At 40.1% G+C, this 23909-nt stretch overlaps 1 protein-coding gene across 14 annotated transcripts in view; it reads right to left on the bottom strand.

Moving 5' to 3' along the window:
• anks1aa (ankyrin repeat and sterile alpha motif domain containing 1Aa) overlaps positions 1-22363 on the bottom strand; it is a 91755-nt gene extending 69392 nt beyond the window's left edge. For 3 of the 14 annotated variants that reach the window (XM_088081966.1, XM_042492628.2, XM_042492629.2), the window contains exons 1-4: positions 21723-22361; positions 4403-4483; positions 4061-4217; positions 2089-2151 (exon numbers count right to left, since the gene is read on the bottom strand). In XM_088081966.1, coding sequence (XP_087938092.1) covers positions 2089-2151; positions 4061-4217; positions 4403-4483; positions 21723-21901 — 480 coding nt within the window. In that variant the 5' untranslated portion in view covers positions 21902-22361. Of the gene's footprint in view, positions 1-2088; positions 2152-4060; positions 4218-4402; positions 4484-21722 lie in introns of all 14 variants that reach the window. The other 11 variants (XM_042492630.2, XM_088081964.1, XM_088081967.1 and 8 more) reach the window with 9 other exon arrangements.
• Positions 22364-23909: the final 1546 nt, after the last annotated feature.

Raw genomic sequence — 23909 nt, 5'->3', positions numbered from 1 at the left:
CAAACTGTTACAATACACAACCAACCAGTACCCAGCAGCCAACAATACAGAGACTTCCTGTAAGCTAATCCATTTGTCAACTTTCCACTGTTGATTTTTTAATACCATAATGGTCGTTGTAGCTCTAATTGATAGTGTGGTTTGCTAGCAGTCAATATTTTCTCCTAATGCTGGCTGTGTGGTGCTAACAACTTCACTGCTTCAAGTTGCACATTACACAAGTTTTCATTACCGATTTACTCAGATTTTAACACCTCCAGAGCACAAATAAATAAATAAATAACACCCAGACTCACAAAGTATCTATGGTGGCCCTTAGAGGACATTTACTGAACTTTCAAGGGCATTTAAAGCATTTAAAGCCTTCTCGACCCTGATCAAAGGGCAGGTACAACAGTACTGTAACTGGTGAGCAGATCACCTTATGAGACAGAGGGCATGTTGTAATACTCACCACGCTCAGGTTGGGTACCATTTATATGTCTCATGATATACCACTGTTGACGATAACCATGATATTTAAAAATGAAATATTGATCATGTTAATAATACATATATGATAATATGTAAATAATATTTACATTTTTGCTCTGTCTCCCTCCACAAAGGCCATATGGTTGCATTATTTCTTTCCATTAAATGTATAATAATCGTATTTTTTTGTACGCTTTTGGAGAGTTGTGGTTATTCTCTTTCTACCTCCCTTCGGATTTTGAGTTTATTTAATTTGCCAAAAAAGAGACAAAATGCACCATAACTGTTACAGTTGAATTAGACCAATGGCATTTTTAATAACTTTCTCTATAGTTTTTGCAATAATATCATAACCGGGAATTCTTCTGGAAACAGTAATTGTGCCCATTTGGGTACTTCACTCAGCCTCCAATTTTAAAAAAAATTCAAAATGAGTCCAAATTTCTGAGTTTCATTATTTTTACTTGGAACAATTTTGTATTTATTCAGAACATTTTTATAATCCTCAGGTAGGATGTGTTGCAATGGCCAATTTTGCATTTCAAATTACAAATACTAAACTGAGCAATGGTTGTGTTGTTTTTTGAAAAGTGTAACCACACTTGCTTTCAGCTTGCCATTGACCTCCGTGTTTAGACCGCAAGTGTGTCAAACGTGTCGCACACACCTCAACAGAGAGCTTCCCATTTTCATCTATATGGCTGTGTGAACCGGGGTTGTTCTGAAATGTGTTCCTCCTAATGGCGTTTCCATCCAGTTAATGTGTCTTGCCCCCTTGGTGATAAGGGTTAGGAATAACGTTTGGTTCAAGTTTAGGTAGAGTGAACACACACATTGCGGGTAAAAAATCTACAACGTAACACCCACCACAGAATCGTGTCTCAGCTGCATCACATTTGTAACCACAACCTCAAGTGTTTATTTACCCTGCAGGTCTATTTTTTTCAACAGTATGCTCATAATGGTGAGGTTGATGCCTGGGATAAAGGCACTGATTACATATATTTATCTACATTTTGCAACCTGCTGTGTATGGACAGAGCCAGAGAAAACCAAGGTCTCACAGCACTTTTGCCCAGCAGCTGGGAAGCTTGGGAGATATTGAGGCGCTGCAGTGTTTGCTCACGGGCAAACTGGATCCTACACTGTACATTTACTGCCACTAGACAACATCAAGGTAACCTTTCCTTCTGCTATGATCGCCAAGACCTGTCTGCCCTGAGTGCAGCCACTGTCTCCTTAAACCACACACTCACTGCCCACACACACTATACACTGCGCTGTCAGGTCCTGAAATTTGGCACAGTTTGATTTAAAGTGAATCTGTAATTGCTAGTGCTGACGTTAATCAGTTTTTTCCCTTAAAAGTACAGAGTTCGTAGCAAACCCTGTATCTGAATTAAGTTGGAGATCACAGGCGAGCATGAGAAAAAAGCCAGAGGACAGGGATCTACTGATAGTCGGTGAAATTAAAAGCTTCCCCGTATCTCTGCAGCAGAGTGTCCCCGCAAGCAGCAGCAGCAACAAACCAAACCCAAGCACAGCAAGACAACACAGCAGTAAAGCAAAGAGGCACTGCAAAAAGGAAATGTTTCAGCAGCACTGTGTACACACCTTGGCATTAATATAGGGGTCAAAGGGCCCACAGCGTTTGAACTCTTTATGGTCTACAGAGCTCTGGGAGGAAGAGAAGATAGGCCAATGGTTTTGGTTCAGACAAGCAATGAACAAATGAATGATGATCACAAATGAGTCAAACTAAATAAAAAGGGGAAACAAAATCAGAGTTGAGTTAATGAACAATCAGATGTCATGATCAGGCAGGGAGAAATGACACAAAATGAGATATACTGCATATATATATATCACATAGGTGATTTTTTTTGGCTTGTTTGATAAAATTTAATGGTTCCAACTACATTATATGGAGCTCATAATGGTTCATTTCTCCTCTTCCCACAGAGGACAGGCCAGAGATGGAGCCGGTCTGGAGGCTGTCTGTGCAGTAAAGCATCCAAACAAAATATGAAAACATACGTATGAGTTGAAACTGTTAAAATGGTTAGGGGGGAAAACAAGCACTTCTCACACTAGCACGGCGTCAAAGCACTTCAGGTACCACAGTAGAAGTAAGACTCACGATGCACTGAGGTTAATGCGTTCTGGTAACAATCTTTTCAACATTCACTTTGTTCAAATACAGTACAGAGCATGCCATGCTGAACTAGAATTAGAAATATCTCCAGGTGGCATTTTGTTGCTTTAATTGGCCTCCTTGCTTGTGGGAAAATGATCGACTTCCCACAGCTGCTGACTTAACAGTTACAACTGTAATTGTGAAACTACAGGAGGTCAACAAACGCGCTGAAGAGCAAGTTTCTGTTTTACTTTAAAAGACGACCAAATGCGTCTGCAACGTACACTAACTCATATTCTTACATTAATAAATTTAATAAAAGTGCAGTCTTAACAGTTCAGCGTGTAGGATTTAGGGGGCTATATTGGCAGAAATTGAATATAATAGTATAAGTATGTTTCCTTCAGTGTATAATCACCTAAAATTAAGAACTGTTGTGTTTCCGCCACATTTAAAAAAGCTGCTACATAGGAAGCGGGTCCTCATTTATGGAGATCGGCATGTTGCTCCACCATGTTTTCATGTTTTCATGTTTTCGTGTCAACCACTGCACTAAGAAGCCCCTCAGCAATGAGCAGAACAAGAGTTACGTTGATTTGTGATGTGAAACTGCTTTAGTCAGTGTTTCTAGCAGTTTAAATCACTGGGTCTAAAGAAAACCTCCTGAATGTCCAGATCTCTAATTATCAGAGAAAAAAGGTGAGCACACATTAGCATGTTGGTCGAGATGCCAAACAGAATCCGAAATACACAAGTTGTATCATGAAACTGCTTTGTTAAGTGTTTTTACCCGTTAAAATCACCGGGTCTGTTTGTTTTGGAGATAAAGAGACCTTTGCAGGTAATTCTGATAAAAACCTCCTGAACAATAAACACTGAAGTAATTCTAACCAGGAGAAGTTTCAGCTGGTTGCAATCTGCAAACCTCATAGCTAGACGCCACCAAATCCCCCTAAATTTAACACACTTCGCCTTTAAAGAAGGGATTATTTTTCTCTGATAATCTAAAACCCAGATATCCAAGAGGTTTTCACCGACAGCTGAATTATCCCCAGAGGTCTCTCCCTCTCCAAAACAAATAGACTCTGGATTTTAAATCATTAAAAAAACTGTAGAAAAAAAAGCAGCTGTTTTGAAAACAAAACACTAATGGCCTTATCTAGAGCCAGTGTTTGGTTTGTCTGTTCTGGGCTACTGTAGAAATATGACGATGTCTGTGGACGAGGACCTGATCCCTATGTGGACATACGTAACGGCTCATTCTACGGTAACAAAACAACAAGGTGATTACACTCTAAAGCAAACATACTTTATTATATTCCATTTCTGCTGATATATCCTCCTAAATCCAACACACTTGACGTTTAAGACCGAAACTTTAAGACCAAAAAAAACACACACACACACACACACACAGACAACCACAGAAGAGTAAATGCAGCGGCAGACCTGCTCGTTGAGTTTGGGGTGCGAGGGTCCTTGGTGAATGAGCAGTTTGACGATATGTTCGTCCCCCTTCCACGCAGCCAGGTGGAGAGGGTAGCAGCCCTTGTTGTCGGCGATGTTGGTCAAGGCCTCGTTTCGTAGCAGTGCCTCCACCACCTCGCTGCAGATGAAGGAAGGGACCACACTAATGAATACACACGGCCTCAGCAAACAGCCAATCAATAGCTTTATTTTTCCCAGTGGGACAATTGTACGTGAGGGCAGACCTCATTTAATGCAGAGCATAAACAGAGGAGCTGAAGCACAGTTTCTACCAAATCCCAGAGTTATTTATCATTGATCTACCTGTGTCCATTTAGGGCAGCGTGGTGGAGAGGGGAGTATCCAGTGCTGTCCACACAGTTCACATTGGGGCCTCTCCAGATGCTGTTGAAAAAAAGGATTGATTAAGTTTCCATAATCAACACATTTTTACCAAGACATTTCCATGATTTTTCCATGACTTTAAGGCAAAGTTTCAAGACCATTCATTCTCTGAAATCACTGACATTCACTGAATGACATTCACTTCGACGATCACTGATGCTCCTTATCAGTCCTTTTTCAGTACAAGGAAATGGGTTTTTATAATATATTAAAAAATGAATTCAGAAAAGGATTAGAACTGAATATTTAAATATAATATAAGTACTGATCGTTATTTATGAGAGGGGAGGGGGTGGTGCAAAAAGGGGGAGGCATGTCAAATAATTTTTAACCTCTGGGGAGAAACTTTTTTTTTGTTTTTTTTTAGCTTAAAGGAGGGGCAAACAGCTTTAAATGTCTGTATATTGTATTTATTTTAATGCTGAATTTTAAAGAAAACATGCCTTCCAAATCCTTCTTCAAAAATGTTCACTGACATTTTTAAAGTAAAACATTGTCCATTTTTTTTCTTTTTTCCTCAAAAACTTTTGGTGATTTTAAAAATATAAGGTAATTTCTTTTAAAATAAAAAATTATGCCATTTATCACAGCCAGAAATTGTAAAAACAGACATTATCATTGGATTTTCAAATTTCCAACAGTCCTTGAACACACCATGTGATATTATGCAAGTTTGTGAAACAGATTTCCATAACTTTTCCATAACTTTCAGGGTATATTTAGTTTTCCAAAGGTTTTACAGGCCTGGAAATTGCTATTTTAAAAATTCCATGACTTTTCCAGGTTTTTTTTATGACCGCACTAACCCTGCATAACACACACACCACACACACACACACTACACCACACAAACACTAGCCTATCCCTCTGTAAACTCTCTAACTGTGGGTGTGACGGATTGTGTTGTGATTGCTATCTCAGTGCCCCTCAGTCTCTCACAGTTCACATCAACTCCACGTACACACAGGTGGGGGCGTAGGTTTCTCTGTCGAAAAACATGTGAGAGGACGGGAATGAAGAAGCACAGGCCAGCTGAAGCTCGAACCACAATACCAGGAAGTAAACTATCACCACTGAGCAGCAGCAGCCAACATGAGCTTATTACGTCTAATTTACAGTAACTCAACACAACCTCAGCCTGATTGTTCCAGGCAAAGTGCTGCAGTCGAATGGGCTTTTGTTTTAAGCACCAACAAACAAAGCTTTGGGACACAGCCTAAAAGCATGCAAGGGTTAAGTGTGAGGTAGGCCAGCATTAGCGCGGCACTTTCCTTCACTGGAGCTGAACTCAGCTGTCAGCTCAGATTGGTTTGTTTCTTTTAATTTGCAAAGAGCGCTGTGGAGAGGAGGAAAGAGAACGACGATAGAGGGGAGGGGGTGGGAGTAATTTAAGAGGCTAAAGGATGTGTGGTGAGATGGAGTGCCAGGGCTGAGATGTGAGGCTCTCTGAAAGACCTTAAGACATCCTAAATAAATCATGCGACATGGAAATCCCAGCACTGGTGAACCAAATAACTGCGAGTCATTTGCCAAACTGAAAGAGAATGGGAGCAAAAGCAGTGGGGCTCACAGAGAATCAATCATGAATGGGAGAAATATATATATATATATATATATATATATATATATATATATGACTCTTTATTTAGCTTTTGATATATTATAGAAAGCTGTCTCAAAATCAGTGCACACTGATTTGACATTGGGACAGTTTCATGAATTATAACTGGCTTGGATTTTTATGCGAGCTAGAAAAGTAATTTCTACGAATAAAGCCTTAAGAGAGAGAACTCCACAAGGGAAAAGAACAGCAGGACGGGCCATTTGTAAATCTTTTCAGTGACTATGTTTACAAGCTTTCTTATTCCACTATTATTCCAAATATGCCTAAATTTCAATTTGATACAGCAATAAATGAACAGCATACTCTGTTTGTATATTACAGATTGAAGCCTTTTTCTGAATGCAGCATTTTCTGATGATAACACGTGAGATAAGCCAGTATTATCCATGTTTCAGGAACATTTATTGAACATGTAACACATTCAAAATGTGCATTTCAGCTGGGGTTTTTACTGCAGTTTGTCTCTCGCCCATTTGCGGTCAGCTTTGTGTGTTATACACAAACCAGCTAATGAACAGTTTGCAAGGACAGGATAGAGATGCATGCCCATCAACAAAAGCCCAACTCTATACAGAAGAAGTAAATCACCTACTTTTACACATTAGAAACTACACTCCACTTTATGTCCTTTCGCTCAAACATGCAGCCCAAAGTCTTTCACATAGCAAAATTAATAACAACACAGACACAATTTAAACTTTTGAAACCTGAGCAAATTGGCTTGATTTCTTTCAAAGACATGGGAAGAAGGCAATGACCAACTTGAGAAGAAATTACCAAAACATGAGCAAGGAAAGAAAAAGGAAAGTAAAAAAAAAGAAGAAAACAAACAAGAAAATTATTTTTTTTCCTTTTTAAATAAATAACAATATTTATGTTATATCAGTTTAATATATAATTAGGATAAATATAATTATAGTTTTCTGGTTAGAACCAGCAACCCTGGCTTGTTTTTAATAATTTAGTAAATCTATTAATTCCTTGCAATTTCCTGAACATTTCTTGCTCTAAGCTGCTCTGTCTTTGACAGAAATCAAACCACCTGAGAGCGGCACAAGAAAAGCGATGTTGATCCAGATTTCAAAGGGATAATGGATAACATGAATAAAGTTTTGTAAGACTAGAAAATTACAACAATAAAACTATTTTAAAAATTGGATAAAATGAAGTAAAAAAAACTGTATTATTATACTTAGAAATTAAAAGACAGATTAAACTGTTTTATTTTTAAAAATACAGAAAGCTTGCCATTCTAATATATTGAGATAGTGATAACAGACTTTCAGATACGCAAAAATATTTCCACGCCCTCTTGCTCAAAAAGCTGACTGAAGGAATAAAAGACAAAGGTGATAAAATCCTATCCCAATTCGGTTCCACTTTTCCATGTTTTATCGTGATTAAGACACATTAGGGCACGTTAATCTGATTAAGCATGGCTGCATGTAAACAGAAATATTAGCGGGTCGCATATTTTCATTAACCATGTAAACAACTTAGCAAGAATATTGTCTTTTCCTTTAACGGATATTTTGTGCGTGTGCAGGGTTCATAACACGAGCTCACGAGACACCACAGGAATTGATCCATGTGTGAACGGCAGCAGGGTGCTCAGCCTCCTCATATCAGCTTCGGTGCCACTGTGTGACTTTGCTGCTCGTTTTTGTCGCAGTAATGGCTGTTTTGCCCCCCTAAAATACATCTCCTATAATAGCTCAGAGAGCAGCCTGCAATTACACAGTCAGAGCCGTCTCATTAAATAAGTGTCTTGGAGGGCTCCATCGCCTGCAGAACAATGGGCCTGACAGAGCACAGACACACAGGGATGCACCACTCTACTAGTCATAACCTAAGCCGTTTATTCCTTACAGCAGGCCTTCTGGGTCTCATCTCACCGAGTCAGGCAGCCATGAAGACATGGGACATCAAAAGCAGGGCGTGCTAGGAGCAAATACTACAGTGGGAAAATGTGGTGGGAGGAAATGCTGCAGATTGATAAATTTCTGTCAGAGAGGGGGAAAAATGTGCGAGCTATGATTGTGTCAGCTCTTAAGGCATTGCACACACACAAACACTTCCTCTTCATTCCTCCCGAACCAGTAACCAAATTTGTAGTTAAGAGTACAGAGACGCTGCCTTGTGCATGGCCGCTGAACACATCAAAAGGGAAAACTGAGACAGAAACAGACCTCTAGTTGCTGTCCTAGATAAAGAGTTATGTAACGGCTTACAGAAAAAAGCCCATAAACAAATTAACATAAACATGAACAGAGCGGCGACTACGACTGCAGAATTTAAAAAATTCAGGCATAAGGCATTAACGACTAATGGAGTGAGGCATGAAGGCTAGACATGGGTTTGGAAACATGATTTTTATGTGTAAATATTAGTGCATTTTCTCTGGGTTTTTAAGACATTGCAATATAAAAGTCAGTCTATGTTCTGCAGGGCTGTCCCAAATACCAGTTTTTGGGCATCGAAGCTTCAGTAAAAAATATCCGGGATTAATCAAAGATTTAAGGGGGTGAGACGAGAGAACATTTTTTGAAACACTTTTTAGTCCATGCATCTAAAATAACAGGAAAATTATGGACTTGCAGGTTGAAGTATAGAGACCTCCTGGGATGACAATTTTCTGCAGGTCAAAGCGGAAGCTAACTTGGCCCCGTTTCCCTCGTCAAAATGCCTATGGGATTTTTCCACGGGATTTTGGTTTATTGCAGAAAATAAACTATTTTTATTCAGCAAACATAATCTTCACAAATCTTAAGCGTCACTACAGACCTTATTTCAGGCTTTTAACCTATAACCCATTCCAAAAAAAAACAATGACTTCTAGACTCATTCCTCTATTAGCCATAAATAGATAGAAAAAAATAATGCTTTAGCCATAAATAGATAGAAAAAAATAATGCTTTAGCCATAAATAGATAGAAAAAAATAATGCTTTGCTTTTCAGGTGATTCACAAAGTTTGTTCTAGATTTGTGGCATGCCAATTTCCTTTGGCATTTCTGGCACACAGCTCTTTGGGGGTCATCTTCATACATTTTGTAAAGACGCTCGACTTTTTTGGATATTGTGTTAAGAGTAAGGCTGTCAAGATCGATTAAATATCCTTCTGTCTCAGAATAACAAATAATTAATGTTGATGCATAATGAATTACGCTGGATAACTATGTCTTAATTTATGGGGGATTTGGGATTTTGGGCGTAATGGTACAGAAAAACAGAGCATTCGACTACTGATTTGGAAATCAATTACCATGGCAACGATCAAGGCTTTGAAGTATCCAGGTCAGCCCTGATCTTGTGTTATATGTCTTGCAGGTCCAAGCCCAAAATTTTGACAATAACTCTTGAGACATGAGACAAATTATCATCATGGTAGATGTACAAGAAAATTAAGGCCGACAGCTGCACACAAACAAAATAAGAACATTAAGTTAAAGCTAAATTTGAATCACTGTGACGAGTAAAGAAAAAGCCCACAGATAATGATGATAAAACAGTGACAAATAACAGAAAGCATAAAAAAAATTGCTTGGTTTAAATTATATGTGAAAGATAAAACTATATTTACTGAGGTATATCATGAGACATATTGCAAAATTGCCCTTTGACATTCAAAGTCATAATTTTAAAAATGAAATCTAGAATAAAGGCTAAAATGCATGATGGTTTTGCACACTGGTCCTCCTCAGCAGTCATGACTCTGATGTGTCATTGCCAGAAGTTCTAAAAATGCCACTCAGAAACACAAACATTGTGTCACATGACCAATGAAAAAGTAACAGTGGTGTCATGCATCACAAACCGCAGGATGATGTCACTTTCTGTTTTTCTGTTTCCATGATATTACAGCGGTGATGGGTGTTAATTAACGCTATCAAAATAATCTGAATGCAGCGGGAACAAAGATGTCAGCTCATTACAATTATTCACTGTCATGGTATTTAAACCCGCTGTAAGCAGAGCTGCCTGCGGTGGCAGCTTTAAGTGCAGTCCGAGTGTTGCGTCCTCTGAGCATTTTGGCAGCATGGCACTCAAGGGCATGAGTCAGAGTGGTGCTCGACAATCCACTTCATCCTCTTACTACGGCTCACAACCAACCTAACCGAGGGACGGGGCTTAGGCCCATAGCAGGGCAATGGGCAAAACAGAGTTGATTTGGTTTGGGAGGGGGCACATTCATGCGAACCGACGGAGGAATTCCTGTTTGAAAGGCTGAGCTAATCCTTAATTTCCCTGAGGGAATATCAGCGGGATGAAGCTGGAGTTTGAAAAAGATTCTGGGGGGCTGTAATTCTGTGTCGTACAAAGCCCAGCCAGTACGAGAGGAGGACGGATAATAACATTTCCCCTCTTTTATGTTTTGTCTGCATTAGCCTGCTGATGTTAGTCACACATACTGAAGGCATTTATAAAAGACATTCACTTCCAAAATATGTGGGGTTTAACATAAATCTCCACTGTGTTTTAGTCTGAAGTCCAAATGTCAAGATGCAGGGTTTCCCCAAAATTCATTTATTTGTGGCAGCCTGCCACGATCAAAACACCTGCTGCCAGGTATAAATTATATATTTCTGAGGCTGGACAGTTCACAAGGAGCGATATTGGAAAATACATCAGGGTTTTCCACATATGTATTTATTTGTATCAGGCCGCCACAACTAACAAATCTGCTGCCACTAGGGCTGTACCCAACTAAGAATTATGTCAGTCAAATCAGATTTGGCTGTTTAATACGAATGTTTGGCGATTCAATTTTGTTTTCCATAAAAAAAGTTTTACAGTTTGAACGAGGCTCAGTAAGACATTCAGTAAGACATTCAGTGCAACAGCGGCATTCATGCCATATAGTAAACAAGCAAACGGTGCTAACGTTGTATCACAAATGTGCCACAACAGTTTTTGCTGACACTGAATATAAACAAAAGCCAGAGACTATATTTTATCAAGTTGCTGTGAGCTGTAAATTCACCACTTCTTCACCCTATGGTACAGACTCTCTTTCCCTTATTGCTGCTGCCTGCATGTTTGCAGCTGCCAAGAGTAGCATGAAAGCCAAGAGCACTCACTCTGGACCAAAATCTGGGGATCCAAACAATCCCAGAAGTACACTGCACAGAAAAAAATGACTGCTCAACTTGAGGAAATCTCAGTCAACTGAGGGTCTCTGACTGATGATTAGAAGTTAGCATTCACTTGCCTCTGCAGCAGCTTCTCCTCTAATCCACTGATCTGATCAGCTCTAATCAAATCAATAATCCACCTCACGACTCAAACTCCTCATGACTCTACTGAGGAAAAAGGCTTTTTTATCCGTGATTCTCAAACCAAGAGACTATCAAATTAAATAATTGGTGCATTTAAATATATCTGTCAGTTTGATTAAATCAAGTTACTATTGATAATCTGATCTCTATCAGAGGTAGAAAAAACAGATGTATGATAAACAATAATGATTACAATGCTTATTTAGTTTTGCAACACATTATGACTAACCAGAATTACTAGTTTGACTGCCTTGCAGAGCAAATCTTTTTAGTGCACGACTTGCATCATGCACCAACAAGTTGAATAATATAACAACAGCTGGTATTAAAATAAGCGTTTCTATTTCGCCAGTATCAAAAAAATCATGGTATATGATTACATATTTATTTATGGAGCCCTGGGGAATAGCCAAGGCAAAATCCAGTCTTAGCTTTCAGCAAATAAGGACCCAGGTGGGTGTTAACCCGATGTCAAATAAACAGATTTTTCCTCCAGCCTATTAGTGGTGTGACCACACTGGGGATTAGTCTAGCCTGGGGCACTGAGCCCAGCAGTGACTGGCGCATGTCAGCCATCGTCAGGGAAATTGGGCTTAATTATGCATACTGCTGGCGGGTGGCGAAACCAGATGCCCCGCAGCCAAACGGCCAACCTGAGCGTCTCCTCCTCAGTGACTGAAGTACCTGCCAGAGAGCTCCAGGCCTGCTGAAGAGTACTTTTAATGAGGTAAAATCTCAGTCAAGACATCATGTCACGACCAAAGAACTGCAACAAAGTAATGCTCACTGATCGTGGAGGTAGTTACAGACCAGATTATTGTTCTGAGGCAGTATTTCAAGTTTGGCAGCACAGGGAAACTGGAAATTTATGACACAGTTATAAAAGGCGTCAACAACTCTATGACTAACACTTTAAGGGACAATTTGCTGCCTTTTAGCCAGCTTTGTATCATAACAATGTGGATAGTATGAGTAAATTAACTGTAGCTGACTTCCCCCCATTTTGCCAGCAACCACAACTCCTTGCTCATGTGCCAACAAAACCCTCTTGGGCCGCTGCGTGAACTACAGAATGCACGTGCTTATGTTTGTGAACTTAGACCAAACTCAGATCAAACTGTAAAACTAGGCAGTGCTAATAAAATATAAACCAAGATTCTGTTCCTGCCCTTTTTCTTCCCAAAATTTCTTCAGAAGCATATTTTAGTGCACTGTTTGGCTGTAATATGAGTGTTTGTGAACAGGAAGTGAGCGCCACACTGTTTCCTGTATTATAAAGAACGGTGGCTGAAAAACCTGAGATCAATCGGTCAAACTTAGCGGCGGTTGTAGAACTTGAACCTAAAGTGTGGTGTCATTAAAGTGCGATATGTGATATGCTTTACTGGCGTTGGTATTCGATTAACTCTTGTGGGAATCCCTCAAAATCAACCAAATTGTGAAATTGTCAACATTTGCCATTTAAGAAAATCCTTTTAAACAATAAGTGTGACGATAAACATTTGAAAGGGGCTAATGAAATGTATTTCTCTTATGTTAGTGCTACAGTAAACAGCCACAGTTATAAAGGAACAGAAAGTATTAAAATGGAGACAGTGATATTCGGCGAATTAGGTATAGCACATAGCTTTAACAAAGCCTGATTAAGTCTTAATGACTCTTGAACACAACATAGTGACTATTTCACAGAGCAACTGTGCTGCAGCAGGAGGTGTGAAAACACTGCGTCTGTCCACAGATGATCAGAGCTGTCCACCAGGCTCCAGCACAATCAAAGTGACGGGCATGAAAATCACTGTGGCAGGCTGAAAAAAGGTGGGATGACTACAGAAGGAAGATAATAGGGGAGAATCAGATGGGGAGAAATAAAGAGGCTGTTTCCAACAAGCTGGCATTTCCCCTACCGACTTCACAGCAGACACCACTGTGCACAAACAAACAACAGAGATCTCACTGTTTCACACCAGCATCCCCTGAGCATTTTGCTTTAAGAAGCAAGCTGATGTGCAGTTTCAACTAAAATGTTGCCGGATGGACGGGCAGTTATTTTCAGTTATGCTGACAACCCACTTCTGGAAATAGCACAAAACTTCTGTCTGATCCAGTTTGTATGGTTGAAGATTTCGTCAAATACTGCTCAGTTTGCTCACAAAACTCAACATTTTTAAGACTAAATTTTTGTGACCAGACCTTATTCATTAATATGCTGCACGTGCATGAATGTAGGTGAGTATAAAAGTTACAGTCTGTTGCAAATCTGCTTAGTCATGCTTGGCCAGAATAATTTGTTTTTGTTCCTTAACAGTTTGCACAGATATAAAATCAAAGGGGATCTTGGATAATTTATTTCCTGTGTGAACATACTGAGGGCAGTGCTATTACTCTGGCTCCAAGTACAACATGTTTGAAGTCTAGAGGTGGGGTGGAGGTTGGCGTGGGCCCAGCAGGTGGGCAGGAGGACTGCTGAGAGCAGCAGAATGGGAGAGAAAGGAAGACGCCGGTGAGCAAGCCAGACGGATGAAAATGTCTGGGGTCGGGGGGCCGCTGACAGAAAGCTAACACTCATGATGTAGAACTGCACAGGTCCAGAGGATGGGCTCGACGTCTCTGGTCGCTGTGGTGGCTCTATTATAAGGTTTTCAGTGAGTGGGGTGAAGCAGAGGTCACATGAACAGGCGCACATGAGACGCAGTGAATGTGTCTCTGTGTTGCTGTCCTGCTCATGCAGCAGCTTTCTGGGTTTTTTTAAACACAGGAGGAACAGAAATATTGTAAACTATAAACAAAAAGAGAACTAAACGGCCACCTACATCCTGAAGGTTAACTTTAAGAATAAACATATTACAATGATTGACAACCTGTCTAACTTTGTGTTGCATGGCCTGTCTGTGTTTTAGTGCTTACAAACATATTGTTCATCCATGACTGCATCTTTTAACATTTAATTAAGGGTTATGACTCCTGTATTTTATCTCTGCTTCTGTCTATTGCTGTTTCTTGTTGTTATGGCTGCTCTGCATGCCTGCGTGTTATGCTTAGCGTGTGTCATTTCTTCATGCTGCATGCATAACTATTGTGTGCAGGGCTATGTTGTGTTAAAAATGCTGTATGTTGTTGCTGTGCTGTTGGTTTGTATTGTTGTTCTGTTGTTTCTAGTTACGTCACATGGTTTGTGTTCTGTCTTGGGAGTTCCTGTTTGTTGTAGCTGTTGCTGTGTTTATGGAGTCCTGCTGCTGTTATGTGAATTTTATCATTTTACAGGTTTCAGAACATCTCGCCAAAGGACTGCAGTTGAAAATGATCCTGATGGCTAACACTGGCACATTTACAGAAATGTTAATTTTGATATTCAAATAATTGATTTAGTAATTTTATCAAGCCACAAAGCCAATCTTTTGCTGGTTTCATGTTTCTTAAATGTGAGAATTTGACGCTTTTCTTTATCATATATAATAATACACTGAATGAATAAGTTAAATTTTTGAACTGTTGGTAGCATCTGAAGACGTGGAGGGCTCTGGGAAATTACACGGGACATGTTTCACCATTTTATGAAATTTGATTGACAAAGCAATTATTTAACTGAGAAAATAATGGGCAGATTAGTCGATAATAATCGTTACTTGCAGACCTATCATTCATCAAAGCTAAAATTGCTATTGTTATAGTTATCGTTCTACTTGCAGATGGCCCTTGAAAATTAAAATAATTGTTAGTTGCAGCCCTTGCCCTAATTTTTAAACCTTACTTTATAATATTTTAAAAAGCACTATTAAAACAGAAGCTGCATCCTGCTGGTTCAATTCCAGCCTCAGTCGCTTCGCTGCATGTCATCCTCTCTCTCACCCCTTTCACACTTAAGCTTCCTATCTAATAAAGGCCAAAAGCCCAAGAAAAAATCTTAAATTTTATTATTATTATCACTGCTTGGCAGCCTTACATACATATTTTCTATTTCAGACAACTCCTTGAAAACTTTTCTTCTACAAACTAATTAAGAATCCCCTGACCCACTTAAACGAAAGCTATTTTTACCCCACCACCATTCAGCTAAAGTAATGATGGCTACATACTGAGTGGAAAGGACACTGTATTTGTCAGTTTCTAAACCCCCCCCCCTGCCCTCCAAACACACACACACTCACACATATGTGGAATTCATCACTGCTCCTAAGTGCCTCTCTGCTTGCTTTCTTACACTACACAAACATGGGCCGTAAACATAACGCGCCGAGCAGAGCATCCCAAACTCAGATGCTCCGGGAATGCTAACATGATGGTGTTAGATTTCCCAGCTACCCTTGCTCCCTCCTGGGCTGAACCAGCTACAGTTTCTTGCAGTTCAGAGGTCAACAGTTGATGAAATGTGACTGCCAGACCTGCTGTTTGCCAAGCTTTTGGCTACCTAGGAGTGATCCGAGGCTCTTAAAGTGAGAGAAACTGCCTTGTTAACGCTGCCCGATCTGCACACAACAGGAGGCAGGGAGACAGTTTACAAGAGCTAATACGAAACCTGTCTAAAGACTGAGGGTGTCAGATTCCCGCTGTGAGCTTGTCATCTGCAGACACACCATCTCAAGTCCTACAGTGCACCTTCACACTCAGTGAATTCTGCATGCACAAAATAACAGAGAAGCTCTGCGGAAATTTTGTGTTTTTAAAAAGGACAGTGTGTGCTCATTTTTATGCAGAACGTTTTCTCGCCGACACCGGTCTGACAGCATGAGTCTGCTTGGGATGAGCCAGAAATTGTGGATGTAATGGGATGGAATGATCTGGAGTTTTGCCCAAGCCTCTTAAAATGCTAACCAAGTCATCACACTGATAGAAATGCTTCCTTGTTACCGGAGTAACATGTTATAGAGAAAACATATTTCAAGAGGTCCATGCAAGTATTTAAAGCAGATTTTTATCACAAAACATTACAAAAGCCCTGCATGTATTCACCTACGAGTAGGACACTCTAAATAGGTGGTCCAATTCTATCCAAATGACAGCTCTATTTTCTTTGTAAAACCAAATAAGTACAGAAAAGCCCCCGAATGGTCTTTAGGGACTGATATGAATATGAAAAGACATCATTCTACGCTTTGTCAGTGGGACAAAGGACATGGCTGTGAAGCTGGGAGACGAGCCCTCATCTGGCTAAGCTCTCAGAGCGTCTGTCCAGAACTCCATGCATTCCTCTGTTAATTTCCCCTCAGTGGGCAGGCACTTTCCCTGCCAGGGACTGCTCTTACCTCCGGTCTGACCGCAGCAGCTGCCTGTGTTTGGACAACCTTGTCCAGGAAGTGCTAGTGAAGAGCGCTTCCTGTAGACCAATGGGATCAAAACGGGTCATGGGGCCCTAGTGAAAACTATCGTATGGAGGAAAACACAAATGCATGACCTAAAATGAGGCCTAATATCAGAGCTGGGATCAAGCCATTGTTTTGCGAGTCAAGAGTAAATCTGAAGACTGCACACTGAAGTCCCAAGTCAAGACTGTCAAGTCTTAAGTCCTACACTTCGAGTTAAGTCCCAAACAAGTCATAATGTTCTCTTCACTAGATGTAATTCCATTTTAACAACAGAGTAATAATATATTACAATTACATTTTCAAGTTGTATTTATGTGTTAAAACAAGTTTACTGGAAGTTGTTGCTTTTCTGTCTGTAATTTTTGACCCCACCAGGGTGTCCCACACAATCATGTATTTGTGGCGGCCTGCCACAATTACAACATTACATACTGATAATATATTTGTGGAGCTGGACTGTTCATTAGGAGCACTACTGGCATACATAAACTGTTAGTTCATTGATTGCACAACACTGTCAGAATACAGAGTGTACTTTGGGCACAAATGGAGCAGCAGAACATCAGACACAGTGAAAGTGAAATTTAGGAGTTCATTGCGCTGATTCTTAAAGTTTGCTTTCACTCTCATCTGCAGCGGCTGCTCCTCTCATCCTTTGATCTGATCCGGTCTGACCGGAGCAACCGATCAATTAACCATCCTGTGACTCAAACTTGTCAAACTGCTGCTGAGGAAAAATAACAAACTCACTCTGCCTTTGCTGATTTCACAGACATGCAAAAATGTCCAAAAGAGGGCACAGAGAATGATAAAAAAGGGACAAACAAAACCGAAAAAAAATAAATAAATAAACACAACCACTGCAACACTGCAACAGAGTAAAAAATATATTAAATTTACAACATTCATAAATTCTTTTTTTAAAGTTTGATTTTATTTGTTAAAAGAAGTTTATTGGAAGTTGCGTCTCTGTCTTAAATATCTAACCCACATATTTTTGCACACTGCAATTTGTTAGTTGTTGTCCATTGTGTAGTTTTTGTACTCAAAGAAAATTATCTCTAGACTAAAATTTACAGTAATATAATGTTAGTTCCTTGTCGTTCGCTCCTGCAGCTTGACTGGATTCTGTCAGATTGGTTCAAATATGAGTGGATCTGGAGAATTAAGTGTTGACTTAATTCAGGAAATGAAGGGAAAATAATTTATTTATGGGACTATTTTTGAATAACATATTTGTTCATCTTCGAGCTTGTGGGAAGATATCAAGTATTTTCAAGTTAAAAGGCTCAAATCCAAGTGAACCTTCAAGTCATTGGTGTTAAAGTCCAAAATGGGCTGCAAGTCTTTTTGATTTTGTCAAGTTGAGTCCAAAGTCCTCAAATTGGTGACAAGAGTTTGATCCCAGTCTAAGTCATATGACTTGAGTCCACACCTCTGCCTACCAAAGAAAACACTATGACCTAACTAGTTCCAACAAACAGTAACAACTCATCAAGCTTACTTCTGCATCAATGAAAGCTACACCATGACCTTCCAACTCGAGGAAGCCCCGCCCAGCTCATTTAGGTGATAATGGAACACTATGGAACAAATGTTTGGGGCGGCGGCGGTGTTAAACATGCCGGGGGTCGCTGTCTATCCCATGGCAACCGCTGGGATGCAGCCTCCTGGGAAAGCAGACATTCCTCAGAGCAGAGCTGTTCAACTGCCTGGTTACAAAAACAACGCAAGTCTTGACATGCACGCCATTCCTGAGCAAGAACGCCAAAAATCTAGTGAGAACACACACAACACACCTCCTATGAATAGTGACAAAACTGATCAGTTTGTCCTAGTCACCTGCATAGCCTGTGGTTTCATCTGTACAAGAGACGGGTACTTGTTACTGACTAAATTCTGCAAAAGAGGCATAATATCTTCCTATAACAGGACAAGATACAGCAAGTCAAATTAACCCTTTGAAACCTGGCTCTACACCAGTTTTCTTGTAATGCGTTTGGACACCGTTCAAAGGTATCCAAACCTTTGAAACCTGAGCAAATTGACTTGATTTACTTTAAAAACATGGGGAAAATGGCAATGTGCAACTTGGCAAGAAATGGCCTGGAAATTGCAATATTATTATTAGAAAATTAACAAAAACAAAGTGCAGGATGTGTAAATTACACACGCCTTTCTACATGTTAACATCACAAACAACACAGGCTATAATTTGCAAGAGAAAGATCAAACTGATCAAATCTCCTCTGACAGGATTACAGGCCCACACTTTCCAACAATGGATGATGAACAACTTACAAAGCGATTCTGGTAAAGGGGAAAAGAAAGAAACACGCCCACCACCCACAGCCTCTGCCACTGTAGTAATTCACTGTGATGTTCTTAAACGTATTGACATTTTCATTATGCAAACCAAATCAAATGTCACACACAATAGCAACAATCCCCCAGGCTGTCCTACGGTCACAAATCTCTCAACTGTCCTGTAAGCTCAGGTGCCCACAGACAACAGGCTTTTTTTAAAGTCTGTACACTATTAGTTTATTCATTTCCTACAAAGTCTAGCCAATAATTTCCCAGAGCTACTGTTGCCAAACATTGATTGCGCAAGTTAGAATAGATGACACAACGGGCTCTTCAGTCCGCCCCCAGATCTGTGAGCGAGAGTCAGAGCCAGCCTTGACTACATGACATCTTTGAATTGGATTTCCGATTAGATGGCTTTAATGTAATTACCTAGAGTACATTGTGCAGTCTGCGCTGAGTAACAGTGATGCATCACCTCGAGTTTCGCCGTGACACTTGTCCCTCGAAACAAGGTGGCTGGCACAGGGCTCCCGGAGGAGCAGGATTATTTTTTGATTGACAGACATTCGACTGCATGTGCTCATCATTAAAATAAAAGTGCAGAGAAGCCACTTGTAAGCTTTGACATGCAGCACTTAGCCTGACCATAAGTTTGATCTGAACACGTCTACCAGTTATACTTCACTTTTATCTACTATGTGCAGACATACAGAAGCCTGTGTAGCTTTAAAGGAACAGTTCACTCCCAAATCAAAAATGCATGTTTGTTTCTTACCTGTGAAGCTATTTATCTGTGTAGGTTGTTCTGATGTGAGCTGCAGAGAGTGAAAGATATCAGCCGTAGTTATCTCCGCCTTCTCTACAATATAATGGAACTAGATGGCACTCGACTTGTACTCGATGCAGCAAATCGTACACTTTAAGAATCAAGATCATAACCTGGTTACTCAAGATCACAGCAAACCTTGTGAGCAGTTTCACGTAGGAGCTATTTTGTGTCTACCAAACTGTACTCACCAACCGTATGGCTGTGCAGAAGGAAGCATGTCTAGTCATGATTGAGAGGCTTGTGTTTGTGATAGTGTTAGATGTAAACATTAATGGCGCCCCCCTCGGCTGAACGGTAACATCAACTAGCAGTGAACTAGCAGCAGATGCACGCTTCCTTCTGCGCTATAATACAGTTGGCGAGTGTAGTTCAGTAGAAAGAAAAGAGTTCTTGTGTGAAACTGTTCACAACAAGCAATGTGGATTATCTTGAGCAACCAATTCATGACTTCTAGAAAGAGACACTGCTGTTGAGTTTTTCAAATGTATTTTTTTGGTGCTTTAAGCACCACAAGCCGAGTGTCATCTAGTTCCATTTTATTAAAGAGAAGTCAGACATCTTTACAGCTGATATCTCCAGCACTCAGCAACTCATAACAAAACAATCTAGACTGATCAATAGCACTACAGGTAAGAGGAAAAATATGTATTTTTGATTTCAGTGTGGATTGTCCCTTTAAGGAATAGGCTCTTCTCAACAACAGAGCTGTTGCAGGTCTTATTATTTCATACAGCACAATGACTATCTCAACTATGGCTGTATAATGAAACTACATCATCTTCAGAAAAAAGTGTCTCAGCCCAGGGAAATTCAACAATCCTGCTGCGCTAAGCCTATAATTCAGATAAGATCTGCAGGACAAAATGAAATGCAGAACTTATCAGATCTATTATATTGCATCCTATTATTTAATATTACCCGGCAGCAGCCCTCATCAGCACAAAGTTAAAGGGATGGTACATTAGACGCAGCCAAACTGCCTCTTAATTATATGTGAGAAATCTGATGCCATCTTATGTTATTAAAAACAGGGACTTAGGCCCCTTATCAAGAATTTTACCATTATATTGCATTTTAGGGAAAGGTGTCAACACTATAAATGAGTTTTAAGCATTTTTATCTGCGCATTAACAGACTACAGTATGTGCACAGGTGGCACATGGGCAAGAAAGACAGGTACATGCTGACTGCAGTCTGCTTTCTTATCTCTGAATCAGAGCTCACAGCTGATAAAGGGAGGAGTGAGAGGGCCAAAACGCAATGTTGACAAGCAAAAACCTCAACAGAGCAGCTAAACCTTTCTAACCTTTCACTGTAGGTCTTGCATAGATTCGAAAAACCACATCAAATGTCTAGCTCACCGAGGGCTTCCTTCTGAAACTACTCAAAAACAGAAATGAAATCTGCCAGACTATATAGCTGTATTAAGGAAAATGAGTCCAATTTTGGGCTTAAAAAAGATTTCCAAATTAATACTACTGAAAACTGTAAGTCTGGTTCTTGTAGCTGGCTTTCTACTGCGCCTTCATTAGTGAATGTTCAGGTCTAGACTGAATGTAAGCAATTAATAATACATCTGTGTTAGCTTTTAAAGAGCCCATGGGCTGTTTTGTTGCAGATTTCTGTAGTTTAGTTGCATCATTACCAACCAGGCCTTTTATGCACATTACAGTGCAGCTGGCAGAGACAGGGAGCTAACAAAGAAGCATGCCACTGCTCCTGCGCTGCACGGGTTTAGGTTGTGTTTGTTTGGCAATGCAAGAAAAAAACATGACTCTGTGGAATAATATTCAACATACTTCAGGCTATAACAGAAACCGATGAGATAGTGTTTGACAGGGACAACACTTGTGGTCGTCCTCCATTCAGTTATATCCGCTTCCTTTCCCAAAGCCTACCTGAGCAGGCTGGAGAGCGTGTGAGAGGAGGCGCCGTGCCCGCCGCTGTTGCCGCTTCCCCCGGTCCCAGACGATCCGCCGCCGGTGCCAGCGGACTGTCGCTTCCCCGATAAAAGCTTCTCCACGGCGGCCAGGTTTCCCGTCCGCGCCGCTTCAAGAAGTTCCTGCTCCTTCCCCATCGCGGATCCCGGGGAAAAAAATCAGAGGAGGCGGCGGGGAGGAGAGGAGAGGAGAAATGGGGGTTTGGGTTGCGGGAGTGAAATTCCTCTGCGATCCCCGTTTTGGTCCCGACCTCAAGTTATTCCTGAGCGCTGCTGCTGCTTCTCGTGTGGAGAGGAAACAAAAGCTCCCTCCGTCGCCTGGTCCCGGTCCACGGTGCCGCTGCTGCTCAGGGGGGAAAAGTTTGGTTCAGCAGCACGGTACCACCACCGAGCAAACTTCCTCTGACCAGTCCCCTGAGCCTCGTCCGTCACTTCCTCGAAACTGCCCTTTCTTTCTGCATCTCCAATCCAGAAACGCCTCAGACACACACACATACGTACACACACACATACACAACCCCTGGCTCCCCCGCCCTAAGTGATTCATGTGGAAGTTGGATCGGTCTAAGCAAGATGGCGACCGACCTAAAGTACGTCAAATAAGTGAGCAGAGAGTTTAAAAATTAAACCCATCCAGTGGTTGAAATGTCTGTTCTGGTGTCACATATAGAGTCCGGAGCAAATTCCCAATTTTAACCCTTTAAGGGACTGTACATTATTTATCAGCGGTGGAGGGTTACCTTTAAAAGGACGGAATTTTAGGGCCACGTTGATGATTTTTTTTTTTTTTTTTTTTGAGATTTCAACAATGAAGTTGTAATATTATGAGAAATAAGTCCGAATATTACGAGAATGAAGACGTAGTTTTACAGGAAAAAAGTCATAATTTTATAATAATGATGATGTAACAGTATGAGAATATGGTCTTAATTTTACGAGAAAAAAAACGAGAAAAGGGATATTATATCGCGGAAATAAACATATTGCCAGCAAACTATAAAACAGGCAAGAGCACAGGCAGCCTCCTTAGCAACCACTGTACCAGGTGTGTTACTATGCCACAGGCAACAGGTAACCTGTGCTTGTCCAAAAATATGCCAAAAGAAAACATTCCTGAACAGCAAAAAGATGTAAAGCTACATAATTAATGTTTTCATTAATGTGAGCATATAAACTTTTCACTGAAAAAGATTTTTTTTCATATGTAACCCCTTTGTAATCAACATTTTGATTAGTAACCATAATATAACTGGGATTTTTTTCTCAGTCATTGTAACTGATTACAAGTACATTTATTTTGTAATTTGATTACTATAACTAGTTACAATAATTAAATTATCCCAACACTGTTTATCAGAATAATGCTCAGAAACTTTAATTTACACTAAAATAAATCCAGTCACCAAATGTAACAACTGTGAATGAGACTATCAGCAACTTATCAATGTCCTTAATCTTTTCAATGTCTAATCTTTTTTCAGTCCTTCATGGTGTGAACAGGAACATTTCATGACATTTGATAAGATGACAGCATAGACAGTAAACAGTAGGGATGGTCATCTAAACCAGTGATTCCCAACCTTTCCCTCAAGGAACTCTTTTCTATTATGAAGTAAACAGATGACCCAAACTAAGTGGCATAGTATGTCACTTAGTTACATACTGTTCCTTATATGGCTATTTCACATTAGGCCTATATTCAATGTATAACAATACATTTTAAATCAACCATACACACTTAAAAATCTCTCTTTTTTTGAGAAATTCAGTGTTTTCTTCTTCCTGACACTAGGCCAATCTTCTACTAGTTTTGGGCTCTCTCACTGTGCACTTTTCTACTACACGACAAGGCAGTTTAGCAGAGTGAAGGCTACATATATAGGCCTATTAACTTGCATTTAGGTCTTTACCATTCCCTTATCATGTGAGATTATTTTTGTTATTATCTAAAATGTAACAATAACAAATTCATTTAGTTTTCTTCAGGAGTGTTACTGAAATTCTGTGATATAGGCAGACTATTTATTTAAGTTTTTTTACACTCCTAAAATCCAGAAGGCCTCACGTCCCCCCGGTGATGCTTTAGCGACCCCTAATGGGAGTCGGGACCCGTAGGTTGAGAACCAGCGGTCTAAAATGTGGTTTA

The sequence above is a fragment of the Plectropomus leopardus genome, chromosome 9, assembly GCF_026936395.1.
Source record: "Plectropomus leopardus strain MGB_pleo_1.0 chromosome 9, ASM2693639v1, whole genome shotgun sequence".
NCBI lineage: Eukaryota > Metazoa > Chordata > Actinopteri > Perciformes > Serranidae > Plectropomus > Plectropomus leopardus.
The sequence above is the reverse complement of the archived record's forward strand: the minus strand, read 5'-3'. Positions and strand labels throughout refer to the sequence as shown.